Source organism: Oncorhynchus kisutch, linkage group LG20, assembly GCF_002021735.2.
Source record: "Oncorhynchus kisutch isolate 150728-3 linkage group LG20, Okis_V2, whole genome shotgun sequence".
Lineage (NCBI taxonomy): Eukaryota > Metazoa > Chordata > Actinopteri > Salmoniformes > Salmonidae > Oncorhynchus > Oncorhynchus kisutch.
Window position 1 is genome coordinate 27,604,549 of NC_034193.2, and position 21,075 is coordinate 27,625,623.

At 41.8% G+C, this 21,075-nt stretch overlaps 1 protein-coding gene across 1 annotated transcript in view; it reads right to left on the reverse strand.

Moving 5' to 3' along the window:
• The window catches only part of LOC109865191 (transient receptor potential cation channel subfamily M member 4), a 93,033-nt gene that overhangs the window by 37,309 nt on the left and 34,649 nt on the right, over positions 1–21,075 (reverse strand). Inside the window, exons 10-19 of the mRNA XM_020453296.2 lie at positions 18,313–18,434; positions 15,703–15,999; positions 12,670–12,771; positions 12,185–12,443; positions 10,672–10,817; positions 10,299–10,411; positions 9,917–10,018; positions 7,639–7,685; positions 7,001–7,233; positions 3,167–3,282 (exon numbers count right to left, since the gene is read on the reverse strand). Coding sequence (XP_020308885.1) covers positions 3,167–3,282; positions 7,001–7,233; positions 7,639–7,685; positions 9,917–10,018; positions 10,299–10,411; positions 10,672–10,817; positions 12,185–12,443; positions 12,670–12,771; positions 15,703–15,999; positions 18,313–18,434 — 1,537 coding nt within the window. The remainder of the gene's footprint in view (positions 1–3,166; positions 3,283–7,000; positions 7,234–7,638; positions 7,686–9,916; positions 10,019–10,298; positions 10,412–10,671; positions 10,818–12,184; positions 12,444–12,669; positions 12,772–15,702; positions 16,000–18,312; positions 18,435–21,075) is intronic.

Below are 21,075 nucleotides of genomic sequence, written 5' to 3' on the forward strand. Positions count from 1 at the left end.
CCCTTTGTCTCCTGTTTCCAGGCTCACCCCTCTCCCCCGTCACATTGATGGACAACCGGTGTACACTGTGAGGTGTCTCCTGAAGGTTCGACCTCTGGGCAGGGGTTTCCAGTACTTGGTTGACTGGGCGGGTTATGGCCCGGAGGAGAGGTGCTGGTTACCCGCTAGGGACACCCAGGCCTCATCGCTGATGACCAGGGTACTGTCACACCCTGATCTGTTTCACCTGTCTTTGTGCTCGTCTCCACCCACCTCCATGTGTCGCCCATCTTCCCAATTATCCCCAGTGTATTTATACAGGTTTGTCTGTTGCGAGTTCGTTTTGTTCGTTAAGCCTACCAATGTTTTTCCCCTTGATCCTGTCTGTTTCTAGTTCCTGTCTTCTAGTTTTCCCGGTTTTGAACATTCTGCCTGCCCTGACCCTGAGCCTGCCTGCCGTTCTGTACCTTTTGGAATCTGATCTGGATACCGACCTTTGCCTGCACTTGACCTGTCGTTTTGCTGTCCCCTGTTCTAGTAATACACTTCTGTTACTTCGACGCTGTCTGCATCTTTGATACATTGCTATAATATTAATTATACATCATATGCTTACATGTAAATCACACATGATAGTGCTGATAAAGAAATTAAGTCAAAGGCTAAAACGGGTCTTGCCACCTATAATATTAATTATACATCATATGCTTACATGTAAATCACACATGATAGTGCTGATAAAGAAATTAAGTCAAAGGCTAAAACGGGTCTTGCCACCTCATTATTAACATAAGAAAACAGTTCTTGGGTCGTATTCATTAGGCACCAAATGGAAGAAACCGACCTGGACAATCTGAACTTGTCAAATAAGTTAAGTGTTCCTATGGTGTGAACAAATTAATATGACCCTGTTCAGACAAAAAGAATGGGGCTTAATTCCAAATACACCAAGGCACTCCTGTAGAGCAGAAAATAATGGATAGGTGTAAGCAATATGGTGGAAATTACACTTACCCTATCAAAGGAGAAGGTGAAGCAATTATTATATTGCTTTAACCTAACCATTTCTCTAATATCTGCAGGAGTGTCTAGGGAGTGTTAGCTTAATTTGGAATTCAGCATTCATAGCATACTGAACCATGTGGGAGTATAATTTGGTCCCAAGGACAAAATAACCCTCTATTGTCCATCAATGTCCATATGAAGAAACGTTCCTGTTTTAGGGTAAGTAAGTGCTGATTAAGGATCAGGTCCACCCTGTCCATATAATCTTAATCATTATGATCTGAAAGGCAAAATTGATACTATAATCAGCAACACTTGTGAATACAGGCCTGTTTATGTGCATTATGAATAAGAGAGGAATAATTGTGTGGCTCCCTTTGTATTTTTTCCCCCGATGATCATAGAATGATGATACCATGACAGATGACAACAAACTGACAACTCCCAGTTGATGTTGTTAGACATTGGCCCTGTTTGTATACCTTAAACATGAATCGTTCCTTCGTCTTTTCCTTTGGGGAACCTGATCTATAAGTGAGATGATAAGTTCAAATATGGTGTCCATCCCATTGCTTCTACCAAACGTACTGCATGAGATCAGCGATTTGCTCAAGGAAACATGGGTGTAGTTTTTAAGTATTCAAACAGGGCCTATACAGTTTGAAGTCGGAAGTTTTCATACACATTAGCCAAAATCTTTCACAATTCCTGACATTTAATCCTAGTAAATATTCCCTGTCTTAGGTCAGTTAGGATCACCACTTTATTTTAAGAATGTGAAATAATAGTAGAGAATGATTTATTTCAGCTTTTATTTATTTCATCACATTCCCAGTGGATCAGAAGTTTACATACACTCAATTAGTATTTGGTAGCATTGCCTTTAAATTGGGTCAAACGTTTTGGGTAGCCTTCCACAAGCTTCCCACAATAAGTTGGGGGAATTTTGTCCCATTCCTCCTGACAGAGCTGGTGTAACTGAGTCAGGTTTGTAGGCCTCTTTGCACACGCTTTTTCAGTTCTGCCCACACATTTTCTATAGGATTGAGGTCAGGGCTATGTGATGGCCACTCCAATACCTTGATTTTGCTGTCCTTAAGCCATTTTGCCACAACTTTGGAAGTATGCTTGGGGTCATTGTCCATTTGGAAGACCCATTTGCGACCAAGCTTTAACTGATGTCTTGAGATGTTTCTTCAATATATCCACGTAATTTTCAAATCCTCATGAAGCCATCTATTTTGTGAAGCGCATCAGTCCCTCCTGCAGTAAAGCACCCCCACAACATGATTCTGCCACCCCCATGCTTCACGGTTGGGATGGTGTTCTTTGGCTTGCAAGCCTCCCTCTTTTTCCTCCAAACATAGCGATGGTCATTATGGCCAAACAGTTCTATTTTTGTTTCATCAGAACAATGGACATTTCTCCAAAAAGTACGATCTTTGTCCCCATGTGCAGTTGCAAACCGTAGACTGAATTTTTTATGGTGGTTTTGGAGCAGTGGCTTCTTCCTTGCTGAGCGGTCTTTCAGGTTATGTCTATAAAGGACTCGTTTTACTGTGGATATAGATACTTATGTACCTGTTTCCTCCAGCATCTTCACAAGGTTTTTGCTGTTGTTCTGGGATTGCTTTGCACTTTTACCACAAAAGTACGTTCATCTCTAGGAGACAGAACCCATCTCCTTCCTGAGCGGTATGACGGCTGCGTTGTCCCATGATGTTTATTCTAGCGTACTATTGTTTGTACAGATGAGTGTGGTACCTTCAGGCGTTTGGAAATTGCTCCCAATGATGAACCAGACTTGTGGAGGTCGACTATTTTTTTCTGAGGTCCTGGCTGATTTATTTAGATTTTCCCATGATGTCAAGCAAAGAGGCACTGAGTTTGAAAGTAGGCCTTGAAATACAACCACAGGTACACCTCAAATAGACCCAAATGATGTCAATTAGCCTATCATAAGCTTCTAAAGCCATGACATCATTTTCTGGAATTTTCCAAGCTGTTTAAAGGCACAGTCAACTTACTGTATGTAAACTTCTGACCAACTGGAATTTGTGGAGTGGTTGAAAAACTCGTTTTAATGACTCCAACCTAAGTGTATGTAAACTTCCGACTTCAACTGTATCTCTGGACCATGCAGTTATGACATAAGAGCCTACTGTGAAATCTTGTTGCCCACCTGCAGGTGAGGCCTATTATGAAGAGTATGATGGCGGTGAGGTCACACTTGTTCCAAACGTCCTGGATGTACTTCCTCATCCTCTGACGCCACATCATGCTGCCCACTAAGAACGTCTGGGATAAGAGAAGACATGGGTCAATTAAACACTGTTACCTTCAGTCAGAACATATGCTACTGTAAGTAAGTCCCAGTCATCCAGGGTGAGCGTAGATAGCTAATTGAAAAACAGAAAGGAAAACTCTGCACACTGCTGCGCATGATCCCAGGTGATATTTATTAACAAAGTTTTGTCCTTTAGGTCTTCATCAGGCATCCATATCCCAGGTGGGGGTGGAAGGTCCTGTATATAGGGGCAGTACTCAGTGACATCACCTCCTGAAAAAGGAGGTACAAAAATTATAACATAGTTTCACAATATTAACATTCAATGTATCAAAATATATGATCATACACAGGGAATGTGGTCAATATTCACAGTAATATGCATACAATATTAAATTAGGATAAAAAAAAAACACAATTTAGACATATTGAAACTATAAAAACGGTTTCAAGTCAAACTCCTCATTACGTCATCGAATAGGCCATCATCACGACCACCGCCCTCCCTGCGTCCCCACAAGAAATGCAGAAATGGACAACGTACGAAGACGGCAACACCCGAAATTCCCGCCCCACACACGGAGCAAGACACAGTAATAAACCTGTCCAACAGGTCTATGTCTGATACATGTTCATCTGCCCTAGGTAAGGGACTATCATTTGTCCCAACATCACAGGCCAAGGACTTTGAAACAGTTATAGACTTTCACAAGTTTTGTTTTTACAGTTTCAGATTGACTGAGATTTTTGGTAATGGGGTTGCTCTCTATGCACCTGCCAATGTTCATCTATTGAACGATATTAGTAGCCAGACAGGAAATAGAGCTAATGTTTTTCCCATTGATAACCTGAATGACAATGAACCTGACTCTTGCCCTGAGAACATGACAAGGGAAAATACATATTTTAAGAGGAAAAACACATTTTTACCACCTAAAAGAAATCCCTCTAATGAAACTTATTGCCACCTAGTTGAGAAAAATGTACATAATCTCCTGGATAAGAAAAAAAAGAATACAAGGTATTTCACAATTTGTCCAAAGCAGAGAAATAATCTCTTTCGGAACTGAAAAATGACTCCAGTATCATTATAAAACCTACCGACAAAGGAGGTGCAAATTGTGATAGCAGACTATGAAAAGGAAATTCTGAAACAACTTAGTGATTATGAATTTTACAAAAGACTCCCAAAGGACCCTACTAATCAATTCAAGTCTCTGATCCATGTTAAATTGTCAAAATGTTTGAATGAAGGAGAAATTACAAAGACCAAATATGAGTTTATGAAAGTTGACTGCCCAACCACACCTGTCATATACACTTTACCCAAAATTCACAAGCACATGACACCACCTATACCAGGCAGGCCCATTGTGAGTAGTAAGAGATCTCCGACAGAGAATATCTCTACCTTTGTAGACCATTTTGTGAAACCCTGGGCGATCTCCCTCCCCACGTATACTAGAGACTCAATTGATTTTATATATATTTAAAAAAAATCTGTGGACCATATACCTGAAAATTATATTCTGTGTACTTATGTTACCAGTCTATATACTAACATCCCCCATCAGGGCGGCCTAGAGGCCCTCAAGTTCTACCTCAATGAACGTCCCCCTAATGCTCTGACCAGCACCAATTGTACTGTGGACTTGGCTGAACTGGCACTAACCTCCAACTATTTTCTCTTCAGAGGAGACTTTTTCCTCCAGGCAAAAAGGACAGCGATGGGGAGCACTATGGCTCCTAATTATGCTCTCCTATATCTAGGAATGTTTGAAAAACAGGTGGTGCTGAATCCAGACCTTGACACTTTTCTATCCAATATTCTCCTAATTCTGAGATATTTGGATGACATTTTCATGATCTATACAAGCACCCAGGAACAACGTTTGGAATTCCATGCTTAGCTAAACTCTATGAATGAACACCTTCACTTCGTCATTAACTTTGACCAATCACAAATCAGTTTTCTTGATATGATGGTTATTAAGGACGAACCCTCCCTCTACAGATCTCTATAGGAAACCTACGGACAGAAATACCCTTCTTAGAGGCAACAGCTTTCATCCACGTCCACTTTTTAAAAGTCTCCCTATAAGTCAATTCAGTTGTATCAGAAGAATATGCAGCTCTGATGCTTCTTATCAGAAACAGACCACGGACCTCACACAAAAATTTAAGGAAAGGGGGTACAAAGACAATTGGGGAAAACATGCCAATGATCGTTTCAAAGGTTTAACACAGTTGGAAAGCCTTAAAGAAAAAGCAGAACATGTCCATCATGCTTTACCCAATACTCACCATTGGGGAAGACATTTAAGGACGTTATCAGGAAACACTGGTACATTATTGATACTGACCCACAATTGAAACCCATTTTTAAATATCCCCCATGTATGGTTTTTAAAAGACCCCCACATGTGAGAGATATTGTGGTTAAATCTGATTACCCACCAGAGAAAAGGGAAACTTTTTGGGACAAGGTTCCGGAGGGCAATTACAAATGTGGCCAATGTACTCAACGCAGCTTTACCTACAAATGTAACTCATTTACACCACTCCACCCCCCCACAGAGGTGGGTGATCATGGGCCTGATTACCTGCATTTCCACCAATATTATTTACATGTTGAAATGTCCTTGTGGTCTGTCTTACATAGGTAAAACCCGTAGAAGCCTTAAGACACGGATCAGTGAGCACCGCAGCAATATACGGACAGGTGAGACAAAAATCTAATTTTGTACAAGCTGGACATCCTATTAGCTCTCTGTGATACATTGGAATAGAAATGGTCAAGATGTCACACAGGGGAGGGGACATTGAGAGGAAACTTCTTCAAAGGGAATATTTCTGGATCCGCAGGCTCAACACAGTCTCCTCTTGGCCTTATTGAGGAGTTTGACTTGAAACCATTTTTATTGTTTCAATATGTCTAAATTGTGTTTTTTTTCATCCTAATTGAATATTGCCTGTATATTACTGTAAATATTGATCACATTCCCTGTGTATGATCATATATTTTGATACATTGAATGTTAATATTGTGAAACTATGTTATTCCATTTTTTTTTACCTCCTGTTTCCGGAGATGATGTCACTGCCCCTACATATAGGACCTTCCACCCCCACCTGGGATTTGGATACCCGATGAAGACCCAAGGGTCGAAACGTTGTTAATACATTTCACCTGGGAGCATGAGCAGCAGTGTACAGCATTTTCCTTTCTGTTTTTCATGAGTTTGCCTAGAACTCCAGCACCTGCGGAAAGGAACCTGGATGTGCGTATGTTCTTCAGCTTTAGATAGCTAATTGCTAATCGATATAGCTAGTTAGCTAAATGAAGTCTTACAATAATTAAAAGTGCCATAAAGAGTTAATAATGTGTAAACATTACATATGTAGACACTGTATACATTACACTACATAAGTTAGGGTTTTTTGCCTTTGGCGCCAACTGCAGGCTATTTTCTTATGTTAGGGGCAATATGAATGAAGTATATGCTGGTCCTAGGGACCCAATCCTGGTCCTGGTGACTGAAAGGGGTGCACATTTGAGTTCTTGCCCTAGCACTAAGACACCTGATTCAACTATAGGCTTGATGATGAGTTGATTTGTTGAAACAAGTGTGACAGTGCTGCAAGGGCAAAAACAAAAACGTGCTCCCCTTTGGGTCTCCCAAGACCAGGATTGAGAAACACTTCCTTCAATCATCTTTCTCTTCCCACCTCTCGGATCTCCTCACAGACGATGGTGAACACCCAGAAGTACAACACACACTCGGCGAAAGCGGGGCCTCGCGGGGGTGGCGGCTTAAAGTCCACCAATAGCACGTAGGCAAACAGCAGAAGGAACAGGAAGTACATCAGAACGTTGCCTAAAAAGGAAGTGACGGGTGCGAACCAAAACTGCCGCCATCGGGATACCACAAACGGCCGTTTAGGTGGGGTGTCGGGCGTGCCTGAAGAAACAAAGAAAGATGTACATATAAACACGAACTACTGCACACTCATTTACATCAAGTAATAATGTACACATACATTTATATCCTGTACTGTACCATTACAAAACCAATAGACCTGTTTCTGGCATATAACAGACTCTTTAAGACTAGAACTTTAGATAAACTTGAAACATTCATGAAGCACAAAATCGATAATAGCATGATGCAGAATGTTGAAACCTGCTAGACAACATTCTGAACTGAAGTATGCTGATGAAATGTGGCAATTAAGAACCTATGACTTGGTTTGTATGGCTTGGTAGATTTGCAGTGTATGGAGCTCTATCTGCAACTAAAAAGAAGTGAGGGACATTGGAGAAAATAGGGAAATGGAGATATGAGGGAACGTAATATTTTACTCACCTTTTAGATGATATCTGGGACTATTAGGACCCTGTGTATGATGTTCACTGAAGTAAAAATATAATATTGCAATGAGGCATTACATTGATGTCCATTCACATACTCAGTGTTTTCCACAAGCACATGGAGTAGCCAGCCAAATAGAAAAATGTGCCCATTAGATTTTTGCAGAACAAGTTGTATTTTGCTATCCTTTGGTACATTCTAATGCCTTGATTCCATCCGAAACTCACAGCGAAAATATTGAATACTTTATTGAATTTGTTGTGGTGCTGTTTTTAAATTAATGAAACTATATTAATACAGTGTATTGTTAGTTTTGGATAAAAAAACAGCTGTGGTGGAAGCATCATGTTATTGAGTATGCTTGTCACCGACAGGGACTGGGGAGTTTGTTAGGATAAAATAAATATGAAAGGAGCAAAGCCCAGGTAAAATGTTATAGAGGACAATGCTCTGAAAACCTAACTCTCAGAAGGGTTTTATTTTTCTTCGGTACAATTACACAAGTTGTTATGTAAAATACACACCAGAATGGCTTTCCAAGAGGTTTTGAGTGTTCCTGAGTGGTGTGGTCTCAGTCTACACATGTTGTATTAAGCGCATGTGTCAAATAAATAAAGTTTGATTTGATCCCCATACAAATTTACTGAGGCTGAGCAATTTTTGGACAAAAACGTTGGATATATTACCCTAAGACTTGTGTAAAGTTGGTAAAATCTTAATGTAAATGATTCACAGCTGTACTGGATGCCAAAGGTGCTTTCACCAAATGTTAACTCAGAGGGGTGGAGAATTATTGATATTTCAGGGGGGCGGGATTCTATAACTTTCTTTCAGGTTGTGTAGATTTGTAGAAAAAAAAATCTATTTTAGATGTAATTTTAAGGCAGCAAAATGTTTTAAAAAAATTAAAGGGGTGTAGACTTTCTATAGGCACTGTATATCAAAAATACAAACTACATCTTTAGTTCACTTGTCCTGATGCGATACCATGGACATATAACTGCGTTGTATGATTTATGAATGGCAAGGATGAGATCGACTTTATTCAGTCAGTTCGACAACCTTTCGACAACTTTTAGAAGAAATGCTGTTTGTCAATCAAAGCAGTGTAAAGAGCATATGTGCCACCCCTCCATGGCTGCATATGAAACACGCCAGGGTTCAATGTTAACTTTTTTATCAATTGGCTGGTCGGGCCAGTAGGTCAAAATCTACTGGCCCAAACAGAATTTCTACTGTCCCAGATATGGTGTAGTTCTTTAATTGATTCACAGGCCCAGCATGTCTTTACTGTCCCCAGGCCATCGTTGATGGCAGACACTGCACGCAAAACAAAATAAATGAATGTGCCAGAAAACAATAGCCTAAGTGGATTTCGACTCATCGTTACCACATTTATATGGGACATACAAATTCACTCAAATTATATGGGACGTGCAAATTCATGCTCTCTCCCTCCATGTAAAGAATTTTGACTGCAACCACAGCACACACAACAGGTTACCAGGTACCGGGAGGCGGGACAGACAGTATACTGGGCACAGACATCAATTCAACGTCTATTCCATGTTGGTTCAAAGTTGATGGGAACAAAGTTGATTAAACCAGTGTGTGCCCAGTGAGAGCAGACTGTCAAACCAGTAGTGTTTCCCTGTAATCGCTCACTTTGTGACTGACAGGCACCTGTCCTATCAATAGATCGCAATTATTTGTTTTATTTAACTAGGCAAGTCAGTTAAGAACAAATTCTTATTGACCGGGTCCGGGTTTGTCCGGGTTTGACGTCGCCCGCCCAAACCCGGACGACGCTGAGCCAATTGTGCACCGCCCTATGGGGCTCCCAATCACGGCCGGATGTGATACAGCCTGGATTCCAACCAGGGACTGTAGGGACACCTCTTGCACTACGATGCAGTGCCTTAAGACTGCTGCGACACTCGGGAGCTACTAGAAACATATCGTTCATTCTAGCGTGAGAGGGCTCCGCAAAACTTTTTCTGACTAGTGAATTAAAAAGTTGCCTAATTAATTTAAGTGGAAAAAGTAGCCGGCTGAAAATTAGTCTAATGAGCTGTATAGCCGACAACCGGCACTAGTGGAAAACACTGCATACTTGCATATTACCAAAGGTTATAGTAGGTATATTTACATGCAAACACATAACAGGTGTACACAACACAGACAAGAACGCAAACGTGGTGAGACATACAGTATGTACACAATTTAACACACACACACTACAATGTAAATGGGTTTTTAGAGGGAGAGTTACATGTGCTTGATGTCAGAGAAGGAGAAAATTGTTTCTCCATAAAGGCTGTCATTGTCTCTACCCTGTGCAACCTCATCAGGCTTCCCCGGCTCCTCCAATTCCCTGTGAAAGACAAAGTTTAAAGTATAAATAACATTGAAACTCTAAGGTACTGAGGGCCAAATCCTAACCTTTGACATCAATGCATGATTTACGTAATCAGCGACTTAATCCCACACATTGCTAGTGATAAGAGGGAGAAGCAGAAAGAAAAGCACACAGAAAGAAACAGTTTTCCAAACAAAAATTTATATTCACTTTTAATCAAGGACTAGGCTTAATCTGGGTCAGAAAAACAGACACTCCCAGACAGAGGTGGATGTGGAGGAGGTACTAAAGGTACCTGAAGGAGATGAGCTGGGTGTACATCAGAACGGGACAGAAGAAGGTGAGGAGGAGTTTCCACACCTCCGTGCTCCTCTTCATATCCCCCCACCAGATCTGAGACAGGAGAGACTGGGGGGGAGGCACATAGAGATGTCGACGTTTGCAATTTATTCAATCTATTGTAGCCTATGATGTCATGTTATGCTCCTGTATACAACTTCAAATGTACATGGTTACATTCTATGCACTGGAGCATCCAAGACGCAGTGAAATATGATTACAGACGGTGAAAAGAATACACTAGTTGAAATGTTTTGTTTAATTAGAAGGCAGAATATGCCAGCCAGACAGACAGACAGACAGACAGACACAGACAGACACAGACAGACCTGTACTCCATCGTGGCTGAAGAAGAGGCGGGCATCGGCGGCCATGCCCATCTTTAGACAGGTGGTCCCTCCCCATACGGGAGACTTCCTGATCAGCAGGGTGAAGGAGCGACTCTCACTGCTCTGGTAACACTTACTGAATACATCTACAGAGACGGATTTAAAGGTCTACATTATTTTAGCGATGCAGATCCGGTTTTGGACATGTGTAAAATCCCCTCCATGATATAGGCTACATGTGTCCATGCCCATCATGAAACAAGAGATGAGAACCTCTGTGAATATCGGTGAACCAAAATATCGGTTTGTTTTCCATTTCATATGTTCAAAATCCAATCCCATCTTTACCTTAGGCCTACTATAACGAAGGCTGGTTCAACAGCAATTTTATGATATCATTACATTTGACATTTGTTGTTTTAAAATGTTATTAAAACCGAACATGATTCAAAAAAATCTAAATCCCCCAAAAACTTTTGGAGAAGTGTGTATGCGATCTGTAAGATGGTTCCAATGTTTATAAAAGATTATATTTGGGAGCAAGTTGCCTTGTCTGAATTATATGCCCATAGGGAACAATTATGGTGAGTAGACATTTCTCCTTTCTCTTTATATTGGATCTTTATCCAGCTCCTGTGAAAAGTGAGGATATACGTAAAACCCTCCATAGTCTAAGTTGCCTTGTCTGAGTTATACACCCACAGCGAACATTTATGGTGTCTGTAACTGTATTTAGCCTATTTAAAACAAGTTTTTATTTCGTTTTTATTAGAATTTGATTCGAATTATACATAGTCTTTTTAGGCCTTAGCAATAGCCGAGTGAATTTAATCTTGCTCATTGACTACGTTTGGCATGTCCACAGACTGCAATTTACAGTTGGCCTAGCCCATATATCAGTGCGAATGCTATAGCATATGTTTAACAATGTATTTCCAAATTGAAGCAATGCAATTACAACGTGGAATGCAAACATGTTCAATATGTTTTGTAAATATGGGGCAGGCTATTTAACGAACTAGGCTATAACAGACTAACATTCGAATTAGAGTTGATGACAACGCAATACATGAAAGACCGTAAATACAAACTTGAAGCAACCACATTATTTAGCCATGGAGCAGGTTCTGATTGGCCAGTGAGGGGCCAAGCCATGACACACCCACAAATAGTTTTTTCATCAAAACCCAGCCCTTTCGCGCCACCTTCAGCAACTGCGTCCAGAATTATGATTGTGAAAATAGCAACAATATTTATGGCATAGCCCTGAAACTACAGTAAAGCGCTACCAACAGCGCTTAGATTTACCATTGCGTTAGGGTTGTTAAAATAGAGCCCCTGGTCTCCGGCGGGGAGTCGCATGTGAGATGAGAGCGAGGAGTGTTACCACTTCACCAGGCTCTGCACTGTTTTCCGCTTTTCAACCTTTATAATATTATGAAATGATGAAATAACACCTTCTCCATGATCACTTTTCATGTTTCTATTAAAAAAAGGTATCCTCTCGTCTCACCGTGAGCCAGGTTCTCGAACCTCTGCGCTAGCTCCTTCATGGCCAGCTTGGTCTCCGTCTCGCTCTCCAGCTTGGACAGCTCCCGTAGGATCTTACAGCCGCTCAGAGCACTGAGGACCGACTCGCCTGCCATCTCCCAGAAGAAGACAGCCATGTCGTTGCGGTTCTGCAGCACAGCCCAGACGAAGAGACTAGCCCAGGGAAAGAGACAGCGCCTGTCCTGGTACACACAGTCACCCCGCAACAGCTTACTCACACGCTGAGAGAATGGGGATGGCGAGAGGGGGAGAGAGAGAGAGAGATGATTGGGGTGAGTTCCAATAAAGAAGTTAAGTATCTTGGACCAAATATGCAATTTAATTTACACGTATCAAAGTACAAAGCCCACAAAGAGTGAATACAAGGAGAAAATTGAGGGAAATGAAGAAAAATAAACTATGCAAAAGGAAAGAAAGACAAAGGAAAATCTATGTTATTGAGAGTACCCTGAGAGCCTTTCTCTGGGATGAGATGTTCTCCAGTTCCAGTGGTGAGTGGTAAAATGGCTGACACACATCCCCCATCAAGTCCTCCAGGACTCTCGACACCTGAGAAGAAAGGGAGAGAGGACATGGTGGTGGAGAAGACAGAGGGGGAAGATAATATGACAAGAAAAGGAGAATGAGGAATGACTGATAAACCATATTAAAAGCATAGGGATGTTTTGTCATGTCCATTTTCAAATAACAGCAGGTGCTGTTTTCATACAGCCATAATCCACAACTAAACATTTCCAGATCTAACAGAAATAACTAACTCTCCAGAACTAGATTCAAATAGCATTCATGTTCATTCACCTGATTGAGCTTGCCTGGTGCAATGGAACCCAAAAGTGCAAACACAACCAAAGTACACTACATGACCGAAATTATTTGGACACTTGCTCGTCGAACATCTCATTCCTGAATCATTGGCATTAATATGGTGTTGGCCCCCCCCTTTGCTGCTATAACAGCCTCCACTCTTCTGGGATGGCTTTCCACTAGATGTTGGAATATTGATGCAGGGACTGGTTTCCATTCAGCCAAGAGCATTAGTGAGGTCGGGGCACTGATGTTGGGCGATTAGCCCTGGCTCACAGTCAGCGTTCCAATTCATACCATTGGAACGCTGTTTGATGGGGTTGAGGTCAGGGCTCTGTGCAGGCCAGTAAACTTCTTCCACACAGATCTCGACAAACCATTTCTGTATGTACCTAGCTTTGTGCACAAAGGCATTGTCATGCTGAAACAGGAAAGGGCCTTCCCCAAACTTTCGCCACAAAGTTGTAGGCACATAATCGCAGCATCAAGATTTTCCTTCACTGGAACTAAGGGGCCTAGCCCGAACCATGAAAAACAGCCCTAGACCATTATTCTTCCTCCACCAAACTTTACATTTGGCACTATGCATTGGGGCAGGTTGTGTTGTCCTGGCAGTCGCCAAAACCAGATGTCTGTCAGACTCCCAGATGGTGAAGTGTGATTCATCACTCCAGAGCACACGTTTCCACTGCTCCTGAGTCCAATAGAGTCGAGCTTTACATCACTCCAGCGGACGCTTGGCATTACACATGGTGATCTTAGGCATGAGTGCGGCTGCTCGGCCATGAAAACCCATTTCATTAAGCTCCAGGTGAGTTTGGAACTTGGTAGTGAGTGTTGCAACCGAGGACAGACAATTTTTATGTGCAGCATGCGTCAGCACTCGGCTGTCCCATTCTGTGAGCTTGTGTGGCCTTCCACTTCGTGGCTGAGCCGTTGTTGCTACTAGATGTTTCCACTTCACAATAACAGCACTTACAGTTTACCGGGGCATCTCTAGTAGGGCAGAAATGTGACAATATGACTCGTTGGCATCTTGAAAGTCACTGAGCTCCTCAGTAAGGCCATTCTACTGCCAATGTTTGTCTATGGAGATTTCATGGCTGTATGTTCAATTTTATACACCTGTCATCAACAGGTGTGGCTGAAACAGCCGAATCCACTAATTTGAAGGGGTGTCCACATACTTTTGTATACAGAGCATTCGGAAAATAATTATTTTCGGTTACAGCCTTAATCTAAAATGTTTCTCATCAATCTGCACGCAATACCCCATAATGACAAAGTGAAACTAGGATTTTAGACATTTTCTGCAAATTCATGAAATAAAATAACAGAAATACCTTATTTAAGTATTCAGACCCTTTGCTATGAGACTAAAAATTTAACTCATCCTGTTTCCATTGATCATCCTTGAGATGTTTCTACAACTTGATTGGAGTCCACCTGTGGTAAATTAAATTGATTGGACATGATTTGGAAGGGCACACTCCTGTCTATATAAGGTCCCACAGTTGACAGTGCACGTTAGAGAAAAAACCAAGCCATGAGGTTGAAGGAATTCTCCATAGAGCTCTGAGAGAGGATTGTGTCGAGGCACAGATCTGAGGAAGGGTACCAAAAAATGTCTGCAGCATTGAAGGTCCCCAAGAACACAGTGGCCTACATCAGTCTTAAATGAAAGAATTTTGGAACCACCAATAGTTTTCCTAGACTTGGCCGCCCAGCCAAACTGAGAAATCGGGGGAGAAGGCCCTTGGTTAAGGAGGTTAACAACAACCTGATAGTAACTCTGACAAAGCTCCAGAGGTCCTCTGTGGAGATGGGAGAAACTTCCAGAAGGACAACCATCTCTGCAGCACTCCACCAATCAGGCCTTTATGGAAGAGTGGCCAGACGGAAGGCACATGACAGCCTGCTTGGAGTTTGCCAAAAGGCACCTAAAAACTAACAGAACATGAGAAACAAGATTCTCTGGTCTGAAGAAACCAAGATGGAACTCTTTGGCCTGAATGCCAAGCGTCACGTCACGTCTGGAGGACACCTGGCACAGAGAGATCCTTGATGAAAACCTGCTCCAGAGCGCTCAGGACCTCAGACTGGGATGAAGGTTCACCTTCCGACAGGACAACGACTGGCACACAGCCAACACAACGCAGGAATGGCTTCGGGACAAGTCTCTGAATGTACTTGAGGAGCACAGCCAGAGCCCGTACTTGAACCCGATCTAACATCTCTAGAGAGACCTGAAAATAGCTGTGCAGCGACGCTCCCCATCCAACCTAACAGAGCTTGAGAGGATCTGCAGAGAAGAACAGGAGAAACTCCCCCAATAAAGGTGTGTCAAGCTTGAAGCGACATACCCAAGAAGAATCGAGGCTGTAATCGCTGCTAAAGGTGCTTCAGCAAAGTACTGACTAAAGGGTCTGAATACTTATGTAAATTTTATTGTTTTTAATAAACTTGCAAAAATTTCTTAAACTATTTTTGCTTTTTCATTATGGGGTATTGTGTGTAGATTGATGGGGGCGAAAAAACTATTGAATCCATTTTAAAATAAGGCTGTAACAAAATGTGTAAAAAGTCAAGGGGTCTGAATAATTTCTGAATGCACTGTATATGTAGTGTATTTGAAATGAGTACATTTTATAAAAATTTACTAAAAACATCTCTTACCTCAAATAAACTGAACTTATTCGCAGGCCGCCGCCCCCCTGGCTGCCCACCAGACCCTTTGGTGGGAGAGACATCCGGCAGCATGGCCTGCGAGCCTGTCATACCCTGGCGCTCCCCTAGGCGGCGCTGCAGCAGGACGTAGGCTAGAGAGCTGTCGGCCACCGAGCGGTAGAGGCTCTCCAGCCGCCCATAGGTCAGGTAGTCCAGGATGTTGAGTCCGTTCTCGGTGAAGAGGCGCACGAATTGTGGCTTGTCGTTGACCAACGCGTCCGTCATGGAGTCCTCCAAGTCCTGGTACTGCAGGGGGGTTAAGGAGGTTGAGAGGTCAAAGGTGAGAGGTAACAAAAATGGGTGTTTCTTATTGTACAATTTCAGGTAGTCCTTCCCTTGTTTTCTTCCACGTGATACCAATGGGCGGCAGGTAGCATAGTGGATAGAGCATTGGGCCAGTAATCGAAAACTTGCTAGTTCGAATCACCAAGGTAAAGAATGTGTTGATGTACCTTTGAGCAAGGCCCTGTTTGCTCCAGGATTGCCATTGATAATGGTAGGCCCTGGCTGTGACCCCACATTCCGAGGGTGTCTCAGGGGGATTTGGGATATGCCACAAAAACATTTAATACACGCTAGTGCTTGTGTGAAATAGGAAAAAATTTAAACACTCTCCTATATTGACTAATGAGCACTGCAGTCTACGAATACAGTGTCATGGGAGCTACCTTACTGTGCATGAGATGATCATGAACTCTACACTGCCCCCCCCCCCCCCCCCCCCCTAGAACAGCCTTAATTAATCCGGCATGTACTTTACAAGATGTCGAAAGAGTTTGTGGGAGAAATGACATACATGATTATAGTAAACACAAGAGAAAGATACACTTATGGGTTCATTTCCTGTTCTGGTAAAATGCATTGTCTATTGTATATGGCAGGAAGCAGATAAAGGCCGTGGGGGTATGGGATAGCTGAGAAACACTCCTAGACCAGCTGGGCATACAAGGATCAAAGGGATAGAAAAAGGAGGGGGTCAGCCAAATGACCAACTGATGGATTACAGACATCAATCACAGGGCAGCTGGACACTGAAGCTGGAGGAGATGAAAGACACATGCAGAGGGACACATGGAGTTAATTACAGGGTCTAAAACACAGGCCACAGGAAGAGGGACGTATATTATCTTTAGGTCAAAGCAAAGGTCTGGTCATCATTATAATCTGGCCGAAAGCAGATGTGGGCGTTACTGGGCTGAACAAGCAGGATTGGGATGTAACTGTACTTGCATTGGGGGATGAACTGATAATGTATGTGTGGGTATAAAATGAAGAGTGAGAGCTCTGGAGAGGGGGGTTCCGCGGATCGCTCCGGCTTATGATACTGGTGTATTAAAAGTCTATATTGATTTTCACAAAGTTCTTGGTTGTGTCATATTTGAACCGATTTGCCACTACAAGTTCCACAGGGATGCTGCTCATATTGACTCCAATGCTTCCCACAGTTGTGTCAAGTTGGCTGGATATCCTTTGGGTGGTAGACCATTCTTGATACACACAGGAAACTGTTAAGCATGAAAAACCCAGCAGCGTTGCAGTTCTTGACAAAAACCGATGTGCCTGGCACCTACTATCAAACCCTGTTCAAAGACACAAATATTTTCTCTTGCCAATTCATCCTCTGAATGGCAAACCTACACAATCCATGTCTCAATTGTCTTCCCTTCATCTACACTAACGGAAATGGATTTAACAAGTGACAATAAGGGATCACAGCTTTCACCTGGATATACCTGGTCAGTCTATGTCATGGAAAGAGTAGGCGTTCTTAATGTTTTGTATACTCAGTGTATGTACAAACCTACAATGAAATGGCACATACACTTGAATCTGATGGAACAGGTCTTTGACAGCTGCTGTATAGATGGAAAAGGCTGGGCCTCCCAAAGCCTTTGTGGCTAAAGTAGTGTATTATTTCTCTCGACAACCCAGACTCACACGCCACTTGTAAAACAGTGCTGGCGCACAGAAGATCAGCATTCACACATCAATTTTAAAGTTGTTAATCACTCGTGGCTGTGTGGCTGGAAGAGAGAAATGATTTACTACTAGGTTCTCTGTAGAGAATTCTTTTTTTTAAAGTGAAAGTATTGAGAAACCCTGTCCCGATTTGATCCCCTCCATTTCCCAATCCTCCTAGACCTCTGATAGGCTTGGTGGAATTTTCACAATAGTGCATTGGGCCTAAACCAGGGATCAACAACTAGATTCAGCCATTCAACAATTATTTTCTTGAGCCGATGGTCAGGGGGCCAGAATATAATTATAAATAATTTGTAGATGGCAAATTGACCACAAGAAGCCCAAACAGATATAATGTTTGACTACAACATAGTAATATCAAACTTTGCTTACATTTGTATACAATCACGTTTCTCTCCATTATGTGTGGAATACTTGGGAACACCATTCTTAAATGAATATCACTTGGAGCTGATTTCCTGGTGTTTTGAGTCTATTATGTCCCCCCAAATAACTTTGGGAATTCAGACCGCATGCAGCCAGTTGGGGAATCCTGGCCTAGGGTCTAGGGGTTGATTGGGAACATGAGTGTCTCACCCTCCAGTGGATGTCTCCATTGAAGAGCTCACTCTTGGCGATGTCCACTCTGTTCCAGGTAACCGCCAGCTTCAGCTCCTCAGTGTAGGGGCTGGCTTCACTTGACACACGCTGCTTACTCGCTGACACACACACGTGCAAAGAGACACGCATAGACACAGAAAGACAGACAGACACACACACACACAAACACACATCTTGACTTGAGGATAATGTACACATACAGTACCAGTCAAAAGTTTGGAAACACCTACTCATTCAAAGGTTTTTCTTAATTTGTACTATTTTCTACATTGTAGAATAATAGTGAAGACATCAAAACTATGAAATAGCACAAATAGAATCATGTTAAACAAATTTTATTTTATTTTTTTATATTTGAGATTCTTCAAAGTAGCCACCCTTTGCCTTAATGACAGCTTTGCAGACTCTAGGCATTCTCTCAACCAGCTACAAGAGGTAGTCATATAGTGGAATTTCTTTCCTTCTTAATGTGTTTGAGCCAATCAGTTGTGTTGTGACAAGGTTGGGATGGTATACAGAAGATGGTATTTTACCAAATAAGGCTAAGCCCATATTATGGCAAGAACAGCTCAAATAACAAAGAGAAACGACAGTCCATCATTACTTTAAGAAAGGAAGGTCAGTCAATGCGGAAATTTCAAGAACTTTGAAAGTTTCTTCAAGTGCAGTTGCAAAAACCATCAACCGCTATGATGAAACTGGCTCTCATGAGGACCGCCACAGGAAAGGAAGACCCAGAGTTACCTCTGCTGCAGAGGATAAGTTCATTAGAGTTAACTGCACCTCAGATTGTAGCCCAAATAAATGCTTCACAGAGTTCATGTAACAGACACATCTTAATATCAACTGTTCAGAGGAGACTGAGTGAATCAGGCCTTCATGGCCGAATGGCTGCAAAGAAACCACTACTAAAAGGACACCAATAAGAATAAGAGACTTACTTGGGCCAAGAAACACCAGCAATGGACATTAGGCCAGTGGAAATCTGTCCTTTGGTATGATGAGTCCAAATGTGAGATTTTTGGTTCTAACCACTGTCTTTATGAGACAGAGTAGGTGAACAGATGATCTTCGCAAGTGTGGTTCCCACCGTGAAGCAAGGAGGAGGAGGTGTGATGGTGCTTTGCTGGTGACACTGTCAGTGATTTATTTAGAATTCAAGGCACACTTAACCAGTATGGTTATCACAGCATTCTGCAGAGATATGTCATTCCATCTGGTTTGCGCTTAGTGGGACAATAAGTCGTTTTTCAACAGGACAATGACCCAACACAACTCCAGGCTGTGTAAGGGCTATTTGACCAAGGAGAGTGATGGAGTGCTGCATCAGATGACCTGGCCTCCACAATCACCCGAGTTCAACCTAATTGAGATGGTTTGGGATGAGTTGGACTACAGAGTGAAGGAAAAGCAGCCAACAAGTGTGGGAACTCCTTCAAGAACGCCAAGAGTGGGCAAAGCTGTCATCAAGGCAAAGGGTGGCAACTTTGAAGAATCTCAAATCTAAAATAGATTTAGATTTTTTTAACACTTTTTTGGTTACAACGTAATTTCATATATGTGTTATTTTATAGTTTTGATGTCTTCACTATTATTCTACAATGTAGAAAACAGTAAAATATAGAAAAACCCTCAAATGAGTAGGTGTGTCCAAACTTTTGACTGGTACTGTACATCACATGCACCATATTGTCAGACAAAGATGTCTATTATAATGTCAAGACAACATAATTACCTTGAACACCTAACATCTTTAGTTCTGTCATGACATGACTATCATTAATAGACTGCAATTCATCGAATAATTACCTACTACATTTAATTATTACTCAATGAAATTAATCATGTAACAATTAACTCATTAGGAATTTGGGGCCCACGAGAAAAGTTTATTTAATAAATCAGTTACCATTTACCGAATGAACTCAAGAATATATCGATATCATACCAGTCATCAATCAATCATTTCCTCATATCAGTCTCATTGTGAACGTCGTTGATTTCGTAAATCTGCACGAACCATAACCTAAGTGATGAATCGATACACAAATTGGCTTAATTATTTATTTACTAACAAACTAAATAATCACAAAGAATTACATAAACACACACACACACAGTATGCGTTATTGATTACTAACATAATGCAATGAGAAGTCCCTAGTGGACTAACCTGATATGACGGCTTGTTACACAATGAAAAGGGGGTGGAGAAAGATAAAGAGTGGGAGAGACAAAGAGTGTGGACTTATTGTACGTACATTTGGAAACCGTAAATATGAATATTTATACAGCTCATTCAGATTAGAAATGCAACATATATTTATGCATAGGTGTCTTTTTCTGTCGTCTCTCTCTTGAAATCACTCTGTCTATAAAGAAGTAGTTTGAAAAAAAAAGGTAGTAGTTTGATGCAAGTCTCTGGTTGTCCACCAGAGGTCACAATGTCCTTCTTAGTTGTAGGCTTCTTTTGTTCTGGAGTGTTCTTAGAATGGATACATCAGATATACCACACGGTGGTGAGAGGGATCTGTTCTTCCCTCCAACTTGGGTCAATTGTCCAAGACTACTTTACATGCAGAGCTGCGGACGGTGCATGTTTTGGTCTAGTCTTCACCCTCTCCACTCGTCGAGAGTTTCAGAGGGTCTTACTATTTACTGGTCTTGTAGTTTTAACCATTTCAACGTGTGGATCACATCCTCACATTCTCTGGTCAATATTTAAATTCTCAGCGAGTC